Source organism: Leptonotus elevatus, chromosome 3, assembly GCF_054856555.1.
Source record: "Leptonotus elevatus isolate MCC_2025b chromosome 3, RoL_Lele_1.0, whole genome shotgun sequence".
In the NCBI taxonomy this organism is placed as follows: Eukaryota; Metazoa; Chordata; class Actinopteri; order Syngnathiformes; family Syngnathidae; genus Leptonotus; species Leptonotus elevatus.
This window is the reverse complement of record NC_141241.1, coordinates 3,739,172-3,753,778: the sequence shown is the minus strand read 5'-3', so window position 1 is coordinate 3,753,778 and position 14,607 is coordinate 3,739,172. Positions and strand designations below refer to the sequence as shown.

The 14,607-nt window shown below is 40.5% G+C and overlaps 1 protein-coding gene across 1 annotated transcript in view; it reads right to left on the bottom strand.

Moving 5' to 3' along the window:
• Positions 1–952: 952 nt before the first annotated feature.
• itfg1 (integrin alpha FG-GAP repeat containing 1) overlaps positions 953–14,607 on the bottom strand; it is an 86,339-nt gene continuing 72,684 nt past the window's right edge. The window contains exons 15-18 of the mRNA XM_086072213.1: positions 9,372–9,496; positions 7,341–7,423; positions 4,862–4,979; positions 953–1,539 (exon numbers count right to left, since the gene is read on the bottom strand). Coding sequence (XP_085928339.1) covers positions 1,480–1,539; positions 4,862–4,979; positions 7,341–7,423; positions 9,372–9,496 — 386 coding nt within the window. The 3' untranslated portion in view covers positions 953–1,479. The remainder of the gene's footprint in view (positions 1,540–4,861; positions 4,980–7,340; positions 7,424–9,371; positions 9,497–14,607) is intronic.

The window sequence follows — 14,607 nt, the reverse complement described above, 5'->3', positions numbered from 1 at the left end:
ATATTAAAAAATCAATTAAAATGACAATCTATCATATTAAAATAAACTACAGTATTACACATATTGCTTTTTATTTTTAGTACATTAATGAAATCTCCTTTTGTCTACATCAAAGTTAATAAGGCACTTATCACTACATAAAAACACAAAGCAATATTTATATTAATTTTTTTATACAAATTGTGCAGTTTTCAGTACAGTCAATTTCGCATGTTTTTGCATAATTAACCACGTGTTTGTGATCGCCGTGATCGGGCGATGGCTTATTTAAAGGAGGCATACATTAAAGATTTTCAGTGTTGACAAATTCCCAGAGCAATCAAGCGTGTGTCGCTAATCAGGAGCTAACGCTGACGGCTGAAGCTAATCTGTGCATTCAATAAAACTCACTGCAGCTCTGCTTACCTTTTGGCATGATAAATGGGGTGCACGGGGGTTTCCCGCTTGAAAGTGTCTTTGGATGTTCTCTCACCCTGCCGAATGTGACATGGTCAGAAAAATTTAGCATGGGGGCGGTCATTATGTAAATGAGCCAAACTGTCGCATCATAATCTGGCAAAATTCTGGACTGCTCACTCACCGACGCATTTTCGCAGAACTATTGAGATAATTAAAGATTGACTTGTTTGTTCAATTTGGCACTATTACGTTGAAACTGAGATGATTTCCGGTTGTGCTCTGCCATGCGTAAATGGATCATCTCGCAGGCATTTCTGCATGGCGTTGATGCGAGTACAAAAATGCTTACAATCCTGCACTCGTGTCCCTGCTCTGCATGTTTTATGCAGCAGGGGGGGGGGGGATGAGGGGGGATTCTTCTCAGCAAAATAAAAAGCCGTTTCATTTCACTGCAATCAATTCAAGAAAAGAGCTTTGGGGGGAGGGGTGGGGGCCAGACTGCAGCCCAGAGCGTGTATTCAGGCTGAAGCAGAAAGCACACAAACTCCTCAGCTCTCAGTCAATAACTTTTATTATTCACATTAAGTTGCTGCGGCGTTTGCAAAACCAAATAAATTACACGCGTAATTGTTAGATAAAAAAAAGGAAAGAAAGTGCAAATCCCAAACCATGTAAAATACGGCCAACCGTCGCGCCGGGCCCGCAAGTAGCTCAAAAAGACAAACGGGCTTAAAGACACAGATAACAGGAACCAAAAACGGAATGGAACACCGTGCATGCTCCCACAGCAGCCATTTTTTTTTCAAAACAGATTAACATCTTGGCAAAGTCAGCATTAAAAACGTCATTTCAGAACATGGATAGTTTTCAGATAAGAAAATGAGCCAGAGAATTTTTTTTTTTTCAAATGGATAAACGATTGAGGTGTGTGGGTGCGAAAGTCAGATGGGGCAGATTAAGTTAACGGGTGAAGGGTTGGGCAGGCTAAAAGGAGGTCAGGTAACGTGCAGGGCCAGGTAAGGGGAACAGCAGGTAACATGGGTGAGGGGGGGGGGGGCGGTTGAGGTGGACACTGGCTGGTCACATGGCATCAAAATGGAAGCGATGGGCTTCCTGTCTCTTCTCCCGGTCGTCTGCTTTCTGCAAAACACAAAAAAAAAAGGATCAGGATGACACAAAGGCAACAGGACAACGTTAGGAAATGATCAAACCTCCTCCCTTGACTCGCCGTCCCCCATCCCCCGTCCCATCCCCTTCACATGACAAGCCAAGAACATTCATCGCGGCCAAAAAGGTTTTCGCCGACAGCAGCAATTTCTCACCGCGCCGTCGACTTTCTTTGAAGTGACAGCTGACGTCTTATTGAAATCGCACGCACGCTCGCACAAAGCTTCTCGTCCTTGTGTTTTTTATGCACCTTATCTATCACAACTAAACATGTTTTTCTTAAGAACCAACAACTAACAGCCCTGTACCACTTTTTTTGGTGCCAAAGGGGCCAAAATAACACAATATTTGTGGTCACAAACAAAATCATGAAAATTCTAATTTAGCATTTCCCATCTGTTCAAACAAAATTGTTAAGATTGGGGTTATCTTTGAAAAAACCCCGGAAATGGCAAACGTCCTGATAATAGCAGATTCAAACCAAAATGGCAGACATACTGTGAACGTGCATACTTACAGGAGGAGCATAGCTTGGCGACCTGTCAGGCTTCCGGTTGTGTCTCCCTCTGCTGGTCATTCTTTTTATGTCTCTCGGCTGGATTGCAACTGCTCAGTGAATTTTGCAGCTCAGTACTTGTGACGTGCAATAACAATACATTTGATTCGATTCCATTCCACGCGGAGTTTGAACATTGAATTCAGTGATTCTTTTGCGTACCACTAGAGGGAGCCCAGGGCACAATTTGAGAGTTACCGTGTGCAAAACGAAGAAAACATTGCAACGTTGTAGAAGTATTTGTGGACCAGAATAACTTGAGTCTTTATCCTCCCATCATACAAAAAGTTATTTTTTTTTTTATAAGATGTCAAAATTATTTCCGGTGTTGAATCCTTCCACCCGAAAGATGAGGCATAATTTGTCAGTCTGTCCGCTTGTGTTTTTTTCCACACAAATCAATAGCTGATTCATCTTGCCAGCTATTGACTGATGGTCCTGCCTCTTGTTTTTCTCTCTCTCTTTTTTTCTGCGGTAAAGATGAAAAGCTGGGACGTTCTTTACTTTGGCGATGAATGCACTCCGCCATCGACGCGGACGCTCTAATCGGGCATCTGGGGGACGGCATCCGTCATCCGGGACCCGTGAATCATCATTAAGCAGCGGCGCATTGATTTGTGTCCGTCCGACGCTTTTAATGACGCCGTCGTCTCTGATGTGGATTAATTAAGTCGGACGCTGCGCCTCAGGTGGGAAGACGCTTCCTTTGGAGTGATTGATTGGCCTCCTTAAATATTCCTCCGCTTTGCTCCATATGGATGTTTGCCGCGCTACGGCCGTTAGCGACGGGCTCATCTTCACGTCTGTCCTCCACCTGACTTTGTTGTGAGGAGAGCAAATGCCACACAGCCAAATGCAAAATGCCAGTCAGCCTTCTCGGTGCTGACCTTAAGTAAAGGCACTACTAAACAACAGTTTTGGGGAAAATACAGCCCCTGAAGCCAGTTTGACTGAGTAACATTACATTTTACAGCACTGTTGATCACGGGAAGACTCACAAAAAAGTCTCAAGAAGTCATGCCTGAGAAGACACAGTAAGTCTGCCATTTTGTCTCAATGCAACCGTTTTTGGGTGTAATTTGTCTCGGTGTCCTTCAAAGACAAACTTGTGCGTTCCTCGCCCAAAGCCAGTTTCACTAAACAACTTTAAATGGAATAGCATTGTCTATCATGAGTAGACCGAGAACAAAGTCTCAAGAAGTCATGCCTTAAAAGAAACAGAAAGTCTGCCATTTTGGTCCAAAGCTACCATTTTTGGGTGTAGTTTGTCTACAGTCCTTCAAAAAGCTTGTCCTTCACTCCTTCAAAGCCAGTTTCACTGAGCAACATTAAACGTAATAGCACTGTCTATCACAAGTAGACCCACAAAAAAAGTCTCAACAAGTCATGTCTTAAGAGAAACAGAAAATCTGCCATTTTGGTCCAAAGCAACCATTTTTGGGTGTAGTTGGTCTCGGGTCCTTCAAAGCCAAACTTGTCCGTTCTTCCCCCAAACGCCATTTTCACTTTGCAACATTAAATGTAATAGCATTGTCTATCATGAGCAGACCCACAAATAAGTCTCAACAAGTCATGTCTTAAAAGAAACAGAAAGTCTGCCATTTTGGTTCAAAGCAGCCATTTTATGGCCCATATTAGCCATTTTCAGTAGAATGGAAAGAATCTGGGTTTTTGTAGTTACGTGTGGGTGGAGCGTGGCTACGAAATTTCACTTGACTCTCCCATGAGGTTATAGCTTGACAAATTGCTTGAAAATCCAGCCAACGAAGCCAGTTTCATTTATCAACATGACATATTGTAGCACTGTTGATCACGAGTACACCCACCAAAAATCCTCAAGGACGTACGTCCAAAGAAGACAGGAAGTGAGCCATTTCATTTTGAAAGCAACCCTGTTAAGAGTCCATTTTAAGCTTTTTCAGAGATCCATTAGAGATTTTCCTCAACTGCTGTCAAATTGTAGCTACGAGACAGAAGAGTGACATTAAATTGTGAAGGATTTGAGTTTGAACACTTGCCATAAAACATGAAAATAACTCCGCAAGGTCTGAGCTTGAAAACCCAGCATTATAATTTTTTTTAGCAATGTCTATAATGAGCAGATAAAATTCAAAAGTCCTAAAAAAAAAAATGTTCCAAAAGATACTGAAAGGCTGCAATTTAGTAGTTAAAGTGGCTATTTTGCAATTATCTCCAGTTCCTTTTAAGAAAAAAGTGTCCTCGAGATTTTGTACGTATAGTAGCAGATGGATGACATTAGAATGTGAAGAATCAGATTTTGCCTCTGTATGTGGGTGAAATTTGGTGACTGCCCATAAAAACACAAAAAAGCTCAGGGTCACACACACACGCGCGCGCACGCACGCACGCACACACAGCAGATGGCTGGGCAAGGATGCCAGCGACAACTGCGCTCAGCAGTCGGCGTTCACGCTGTGCGGCGCGAAGAAAGGAAGAAAAAAAAAAACGGGACAAAAACAACCAAAAAGTTGCACGTTCTCGTGTATATGTGATGTGCGAGTGCGAGTGCGACCGCCGCGGCGTGAGCAGGAAAATTGAGAAAATAAACGGTGGCGGAGGCTCCCCGGAGGGCGTATTTGTGTGACTAATGAAAGAGCAGATCCGCCATCCTCAAAGGACGGAAGACGCCAATAAATGAGTCTTTCCGGCTTTTTACAGAGGGATATATTAGCTCGGTGTCAGTGTGTGTGTGTGTGTGTGTGTGTGTGTGTGCCCGACCTTCTCCTGCCAGTGGAGGATGCCGATGATGACGAGGATGAAGACGCACACGCCGATGAGGGCAATGGCGGTCAGCAGCACGCTGTTACTGGGTGTCAGGTACAGTTTGGCGCTCCAGCTGCACACGAAAAGAGACAGAAAAGTCGGCGTTTTGATTGGTTAGACTCGTTTTAATGTTGCCATTTTGGGTCTAAAAGTTGCTGCAAGGTGGCAAAATAAGTGTTCCCTCGCTATACCGCAGATTTTTTTTAGTGCAATTTTGCATGCATTTTTTTTTAATTTTTTACAGTAATGTACCTATTTTATAACATTAATGAAGGTTTGAACATTGAGAATGTTTAAATGAGAGAAATGTGAGAAAATATAAATGCCTTGATGAGAAAAATGTATAAATTGTGTGGAGACGGGTTTTAGAGCCTTAAAATATTTATGATAAATGTAAAACATAAAGCAAACAACTTCGCAGATTACATTTATTGCGGGTATTTTTTGGAACCTAACCCCAGCGGAAAACGAGGGGACACTGTATTATGTTATGGCCTTAAACCAAAATGAAACTAATTCTTTTTTGGTCCTTAAAGTTTACACACATACCTCATAATGGCATAAATATTAAAAATCAATAAATTACATTGAACAAAATTGTTTTTTTTTGGAATTAATTAATCCTTAATTCAAGTTAATTCTTTCTGAGACCCATGTTTATGAAGTAATTTTTCCAAAATGAATAATAGGAACTGAAAACCCCCCAAGTTTGCTTACCTTGATTTTATGAATTTGTTACAGAAATATAGAACAGTTGGGCCTGTAATTTAATTTTAATGAGCATTCACTGAAAAAAATTGGCATTGATATTTACTTATAACAAAAAAAATCTAGTAAGGTTTTTTAACATCAGAAATTCTAGAAGTCCTCGTAGAATTTATTGAGAATTTCTGAGTACAACCTTTACTAGGGTTTTTTCAAGTAAATATCACTCCCCATTTTTTTACAGTGTTTTAAAACAAGAGACATCGGAGACTGTAGAGACAGCAAGGCTTGACTGAGTTGTCTTGTCAATCATTTACCGGCACACGCTGCAGCCACACGGGCCTCCAACATCCTTGGTTTCCACCGTACGTTCCCCAAATATACAACAACAAACCGCTAAGATTGAACGTTTTGCAACACACACTGAATAAGTCATGCTAGCACCGTAGCAGGCCTGGCTATGATCAGCTTGTTTACGAATGTGTGTGCGTGTGCACCTTCACGTCAGTCAATTGTTACTTGCCAATCAAACAGCAACAGTAGATATCAACGTATACATGAAAACGACCGTCGCTTTCACAATGTGATATCACGTTTGGAGGCCTTGTAGCACCCTATAATGTCATAATTTCCTGAAAATATCATCAGATTTGCATATAACCCGATCAAAGATGTAATAATTTCACCAATAATGTAATAATAACAAATCCTGACTGATATTGTAATACCATTTTTACAGTGCATATTATATCATATCCCAAAAAGTCTTTGTGGCAGAGCGGTTTTAATCAAGTGGGCGGAGTCTATTTTGATGAACTCTGCAGAGTTGATTTACCACTAAATAAATCAACTCTGTCAAGATAACTCCAAAATAATTTAAATGAGACGGTGTTAAAATACACTTAGAAATCAACATTTAACAGCAACATTTTAACGCCTCCATCTTTGCTGTAAATGTATGTAACAGTCTTAGATTCTCAAAACACAAAATATAGAACTTTAGAAAATGAACATACCGGTATACTGTATGTTGTATTGTCTGTTTTACATGATCAGTTTTGAGAAAAAAATATGATGAAAAAAAAACATGAATAATGTAATAAATCCCCACTAAGGTATTATATTATTGATAAAAACACACAACCGATTGTGTTGTAAAAAACATTGACATTGTTTATAAGAACACTATTGTCATATTCCTGATTTAATTGGGAAAAATTTGCGATAATATCAATCGCTGTATCATGATACCACCGAAAGCTTGGCAAAATAGTGACATTAATTATTTGCCGTATTGTGGTACACATGAAAGCGTTGAAAACGATGATTCCGATCTTGTTTATTACGCCGTAACGTGATATCCTCCGAAGCGTTGGAAAATATTGTGACATCAAGAAACCATCTGCTGCTGGAAGATCATTAAGGTATAGTTTGCGGCATCCATGTTGTGTGCGCTTGTGTGCTGCCATCTGTATCGTCAATTGTGAGACCACACACACACACACACACACGGGATCACATGCTGCGTGTGTGTGTGTGCGCGCGCGCCCATGTGTATGTATGTGTGTTTACCCAACACCAGAAAATCTGTGCCGCTAACTTAAGTGTGCTGTCGCTAAGTGGCGGCAGATGAGGTGCTGCCGCTAAGCCAATGGTGTCCATGGCAACGAGCACCCTGAGTGTCCCATGGTGTGTGTGTGTGTGTGTGTGCGTGTGCGTGTGCGTGTACCTGCTGGGCTGATTGTGCGGGTAGGGGATGACAATGAGCTGAGAATTGGGGATGATGGCTGTCCATTCCTGCTTCCTGGACTCCTGCAGGGGGACACACGTCAATTGTTCCTCGTATCATCATACTGCTCTACTACAAGTTGAACATTTCCACTGGGTCAGCACTCAAGAATCAGAAAAATAAATACAAATGAAATAGGATGATTAGCCTGCAGCTAAATGTTCAACACTGTTGGCAATATTTTCTCCCATCCTGCCTTGGGGTAAAAAAAACCATCCAGTTGAAACAGCTGTCATTAAGAACACACACACACACACACGCCCACGCATGCGTACCACACAAATTTTTTGACCAACAAGAACACAAAGCATGAAAAAGATTAAAGGACCCATAGTTATATTTGAACAGGAAATAGACCATTTTATTGTCAATTATCGCACTGTATACTGATACCAATTGATATTGTTGAAAAATATAATGATAATAGAATTATTGCAATGTATTGTGATTGATTGTATGTGACAGTTGATACTGTTGTAGAAAATTGTGGCAATACTGATTATAGTGCTGTATCGTGATACCTTTGATATTGTTGAAAATATTATTCTATTATTGCCATGTATTGTGATACAGGCCATACAGTTGTAATATGACCATGGCAATATGAACTATAATGGTATTGAGACACCGTCTATTGCATAGGAAAAATTATAATACCGCTATAAGCATTGAAGAATAATAAAAAAAAAACAATCAATAAGCTCATCGCATTTTGCTACCTTTGATAGAGTTGGAAAATACAACTAAAGATTCAATGATCAAATTGTGGCATCATGAGGGAGGAAACAACAATTTCAAATTTGGGTTTCAAGGTTTCAATGTCGGATTTAAAGCAAAGGTTATTGGTTTATAAGTAAGGTTTAAAAGTATAATTTCAGACAGAGTTAAGATTTCGAAGTCAGGGTTTGGGTTTCAAGCCAGGCTTTGCCTTGCGAAAGCGCACTAGCTTTATGCTAACACAGACGGGTTCACAAATTGCATTGATTTTCCCGCAAGACCTGTAAAATAATGAACGATGCAGCAAGCTATACAGAAAAACAATATAACGATACTCACAGGCATAACATCTTACTGCTCTGGGAAAAACAAGCTTTGCCGCGACCTTCTTCTTTGTGTTCTTCACATTTTTGTGTGTGTGTGTGTGTGTGTGTGTGTGTGCTATCTGTATGCCTGGAGTCTGGACCTCAATGTAAGCCTGGACGCTAAGGTGAACAACAGCATCACGTGTACCTCTTGAGCAAGTGGAATATGATTCACCATCATAGTGTTATTTTGTTTGAAAAAAATGTTATGATTTGAATTGAAAACTCATTTTTAATCACATTTTCAAGACATAATGACATTTTAAAGTGATGGCACTCGGTATTGGCGAGTACTCAAATGCACCGTAAAACCCGCACTCATAACACACACCGGTGTATAATACACCGCCCCCGCCCGTTCCTGCGCCTTTATACTTGTTGGCAAATCATTGAGGCGCTAATAAAGTCTTCATCAGCACAACATGGCCGCACGTCAGCTCTCCACTTCCTCCTCTTCATTGTCGTGAGTTGATTAGCCTCGCAGACGGCGGAGAAATGAGCTGCTTTGTTGTCACCCTCTTTCCTCGCTTAATAAAGGCGCGCAGACTTACTCGGGGCCCACAGGGATGCCATCGAGTGGATGCAAGCAGGAGGAAGAAGAGAATGAGGAGGAAAAAAAACCCTTTTGAAACCCTATTGTGTATTTGAAGCTGTATCTATAAACAAACCTTGGCTTGAAACCCTACTATGAGACCCCAAACACCATTTTAAAACCCAAACTCGAAACCTCGACTGGGTAATTTTAAACCCTAACCCCTTTGAAAAAAAAGAGAGTTGCAGTGATTGGAGCTTGTCTCAGTAGGCAGACTACACAAGGCTGCGTTCCGCCATTGTTTATTTAACGCAGCCCACACACTATCACGTCCGCGAACGGCTAACTTCCACTCACCGATTCTCCGGGCCGGTGCGGGATGCCGACGACCAAGTGGTCCAGGAAGTTGGCGCTGCGTCCAAGGCCCAGCACAGTGTAGGGCAGCTGCAGGGAGAAGTGCGCCGACTGGCTCAACTGACCCGCTGCAGGAAGAAGAAAAACTTTAATGAATACGAAACAAACACAAAGCATAAAATGAGCGCATCTACATTAGGCAATTTTTAAAATCAAATAATTCCTGATGAAAACTGAAATAAAAAAAAAAGCTAAATAAAAGAAGTTGAAATGAGGCAATCCGATAAAAAAACGAAATAATATATTCATTTTCAATTTAATTAGTCATAATTTATGTTGAAGATTAACTATATATTTACATAAAAAATTAATATAACAGAATTAATCTAAAACACCTAATATAATGTTTTCATCTTGTTTTCAAAATTAAAAACCAAAATTGCTAAGCAAAACCACAAATTAATTATAAGTGTTATTATTTTTTAATATTAACCCGTCCACATAAAAAAAAAGTAAAACTTATACAGTGGATCAATGCGCCAGGCCGTGAATAGCAAAAATCCGCTTATAAATGACGACCGTTATAAATGTATTAAGAAAAACGTTTTTTTAAACCCCCCAAAAATCCAACAAAAAATGGGTGTTGTTAAAAAATAAATAAAATAAAATAAAATAAAATAAAATAAAATAAAATAAAATAAAATAAAAATAAATCAGCAGATAAGCATTTAAATTATACAGACACATTTCTCGGATGCTCTCCATGTTGCAACCAGGAAATGCCAAATGCATGTCTCATCATGCACTTACTATAAGATGGATGGACAAGTAAAAAACTACCTTGTTATGGACTCTTAAACATTACGACCTCAATGGCTACTTAAATGAAATTAAACATCAAATTCAAATGCTCTTTTATGAGTAGCGCCCAATACAAATCTATTACCTCTCTGGCCTTCCTTGTTTCACGTCCCCCGCCCACCCTTCACACCTTCTACACCACCCCCATCAGCTGCTGGGTCTCGCCCACGCTGCCCAACTCTTCCAAGTGCAGCCGACATAAATCAACATCTACGCGGTAAACAAAGATGGGAGGAGAGAGAGAGCAAACGAGCAAGCGAGAGCGAGGGAGCCTGGAGGCAGCCAGTGATCAGAACTAATGTGGATGGACTGCACATGGCAAAGCTCTGCCTCCGCCTCGCTTAAACCTCGACATTGGCCGCTTCCTTCCAGTCCGAGGAACCTCTGGAGGGTCGGGTCACAAACGAACAAAACGCACTGAGGGTAAAACCATTATGTGAGGCTGCGACGCAAAAATGCAAAAAAGTTTGACTTTCAACATTTTGGGGTGTAAGATGAAGGCAACGTTTGAGGACTTGACCTTAAAGATGATACTCAATTCACATGTATGCATCAATCATGAGCAGACCCATAAAATCAATCATCTCAATAATCCATGCTTGAAAAGACCTTGTGAGCATGACATTTTGGCTCGTATCTACCATTTTAGGCTAACGTTGCCCATTCCCAGGGTTCCTTCATCGACAAACTCGTACTTGACCAGATGCTGTGTAAAATTTGATGACTTGCTGTAAAAGATGCAAATATTTCAATTTTAAAAAGATGCCCAAAATGCTAGTTTCACCAAGCGACAGGAAACTGGGAGGGCATGCTCAAAAAAGTCTCAAGAATTCATGCTGAAAAGACAAAGTTTGCCATTTTAATTAGAAGCGGCCAAAGGCAAATCGGTCTTCCAGATTTTGTCCAAGTGTTACCAGGTTTTACGCCCCTTAAACTACACAGACAAATGATGTTAAATTGTGAAACAATTACTTTTTCAATCAGATTCATCACAATTTAGAATTTTGATTCATCACGATTGATCACTTTATTAAAAAAAAAAGGCTTTTTATCAAAAACATTTTGCCCGCCAAATTTGAAGAGCACCTGTTATGTGTTAATTCTTTCGACATTTAATATTATGAGGACGTCTTCAACATTTTTTTATCCACTGCACACTCATCCTCCTCTTTTTCGAATCAGTTAATTACTTTCATAATTTAAAATAAAAAAAAAGCACCCCAGTAGTTTGACATGAACAAATATTCCAAATGTCATACGCAAACATTTATTAAATGCTTTAATTTAATGCATGTAGTTATGTTTATTGCTCAAACACAACCTGTGCTATCTTTAACGTAACGATAAAAAATAATCTGTGTTCAAAATTAATAGTGAGATTAATCTGCGTTAATACACGATTATTATTATTATTTTTTATTAATCAATGAGTGAACGCTAACTTTGACAGCACAAGAAACAATTTTACTTTTCAACATTAAGTTTCACTTAACCTCATAAAATTAGCATGTCAAATCTACCATGTGTAGACCCACAAAAAGTTTAAGGCTGCCAAACTATTAAAGAATCTACGGATTTGATCAAATCACGACTATACTATGACCCACGTATACTAGACCGACGAACAAAGGTAAATTGCAAAAAGTTTATGATTTTATCAGACGGCGCATGACGGCGTCCCTCGACGACACACGCAACTTTTTTTTTACAAAACCATTGTGGTGATGAATAAAAGAAAAACTGTACAAATACTTGGCTCTCACAGTGTATGAGCTCTAAAGTGTCCAAGGCTATTTTGTTTGGGATGTTTTTTTTAGCTGCTTCATGTGGCTTGGCCTCAGTGGATTGTGTGTGCGTATTTGTGTGTTGATCAAGCAAGGCTGGAGGCTGGCTTTAGAGTCGGATGTGTGTGTGTGTGTGTATTGGTTAAAAGAATACAGGAAATGTGGCAATGGCTGGGGAAAAGCCATCTCACAACATGAGGATGCTGGCAAGTCAGCCAGGACTTGGCAGGGAATTCCAGCCAGCACACAGGACTGATAGTCAACAATGGATCTCTTAGATGTGATGTGCCCTTCAGTGTTGATGTTAAAGTCTGCATGTATTCAATGCATTGCTAAGTGTGCAGGGTTTGTGTGTATACTAAGGTTCTAGAGCGCACCCTTGAGAGCAAATGTTTCCCAAAGCTTACTAGGTCAACCCGACAGTGAAACAGAAAATGAATAACTAGAATCTGCATTCCATAAGGAGTATGATGTCTTGAATCAGCTCACAGCATAACATATTGAGTAGAACATGCTCATTTATGCATGCCGACAGGAAAAATATACGTGGCGTGCTTGAGAAGCTCCAAGACTTGTGTCACGAAAAATATATATTTTAAACCCAAGCAAGTTTTCTCCTTCAAAGTATTAGTAATCCCCTTGGAGTCTAACACACTTTTCACAGTCTTCTCTGCCACACCTTCATGCACTCAGTGAAGAATTATTTTCCGGCATCGTCACAGCGCCGTCATCGTGGTCATTCTGATGTGATTCAAAATGGGTCCCCTTTGCTGAACCCCTTGAGCTTGGGAAAGTGGGAAAAGTCACACAGAGCCAGTAAGGGTGAGTAGTGAGGTTACTCCTTCTTGGCGAGGAACTGTCAGATGCTCAGGATGCCGTGACCAGGTGCGTGGTCATCCTGGAAGGGGATTATCACCCATCCGTGGTCCCTTCTCAAGGTTTCCCCTTTTTTTCTCAGTTGGGTTTTTTGAGTTTTTCCTGGCCCTCTTGGGGGTTTAAATCAGGGTATTTTGTTAATATTTGTCATCTGTGGGTCAATGAAGCCCCCTGAGACTCTTCTGTGATTAAGGGCTAGATGAATACATATCACTTGCCCCTTTATTTTTTATTTTTTATAGAGCATCATCGAAATTATCATCAAGCTTTGATGCATTTGTGGAAACTCGTGTCTCCAGCTATGTTGAGGAACTGCTATTATTATTGATGATTGTGTTCACTGTTATCTTCTTTTTTAAAGTGCTCCATGAATAGTTCCGTAGAGTTCAGTGATTCCAAGAGGATTGCTTGGCAAATAGAAAAACTAGTGAAAGCAAGGGATTCATTAACGAAGCAAACACATAACTTCAAAGTAGGGTTTCCACAGTAATTCCCATTCCATGCGCTGGTTGCTATAGAAACGGTTTCTGATGGCAATAAAAGGAGCAAATTGCAGAGGATGAGATAAACAGGGGAGGGGGGGGGCAACCATGTATCATTCTAGGTGTGGTGTCAACACAACAAACTGTGAAGGAAAAGTCAAGGTACATCAGTGTCAGATTGCACCATCCTCGTCGGTTCAGCCAAAGCGTACTTCATGGGAGACGACACTGATGAATATAAATCAAAGTAAGCAAGACTAGAATTTGTAAAACTGCATGTTGGCAAGCCACAAAAGCTTCCGGAAGAGACAAAATTGGAACTTTGTGTCAAGGCCCGTCAGATCTGTGCTCTCAGATGCAAAAATGAAGCATACCAAGGAAAGAACACGAAACAAGAAGAAGGCTCTGTTTTGTTCTGGGGCTGCTTTTCTACATCTGGCACCACAAGGTATCTTGAATCTATGCAGGGTACAATGAAATCTCAAGACTCAAGATATTCTGTCAGAAAGCTACCTCTCAGTCGCAGTTCATGGGTTATTACCCGAAACACAGATAAAAGCACCCAAGAATGGTGAAGAGCAAAATTACGGACTATTGTGAAGTGGCTTTCTATGAAACTTGCTCTAAAACCAATTGAGCATCTGTGGAAGGTGCAGAAACATGCAGTCTGCAGAAAGCACCCTTCAAACCTTGGCCAGTTTGCTCATGAAGAATGGGGACAAAACATCAGCGGAGAGGTGTAGAAATCTGATTGAAAGTCACAATTTTTGGGGGGTAGCAGTAGAGAAGAAGTACCGTTTTATGACCTCCAACAACCTCAACAGGATGATGTAAGAAACAAGTAACTTCTTCCCAGGACATCAAGACACAGACAAGACAACAAAGGTGGCGAGTCGCGTTGCAGTGATTTATGGCATTCATAAAGTGGCAATGGCAACGTGGACGTGAGGTGGGGCTGCGAGATTACAGGGTCATGCATGAAAGCGAAGAAACAAGACAGGCATGAGTTAAGAGGAGGGCACCTCACCATCATGAAGGACATAAAAACAAGGACGAGGGGGCTGATCAATAACAACTTTACATCTCTCTCACACACAGACTCTGATTCGCCCTCTCTCTCACTGTAAAGGTCATCCTTTTTCATATTTTCCATGCAGAAGATGAGTTACTCTGCATCTCTATGTCTTTAGTTTATAGACTACGTCCTCTAACTCCCTATAGTTTATTAGTAAGTTT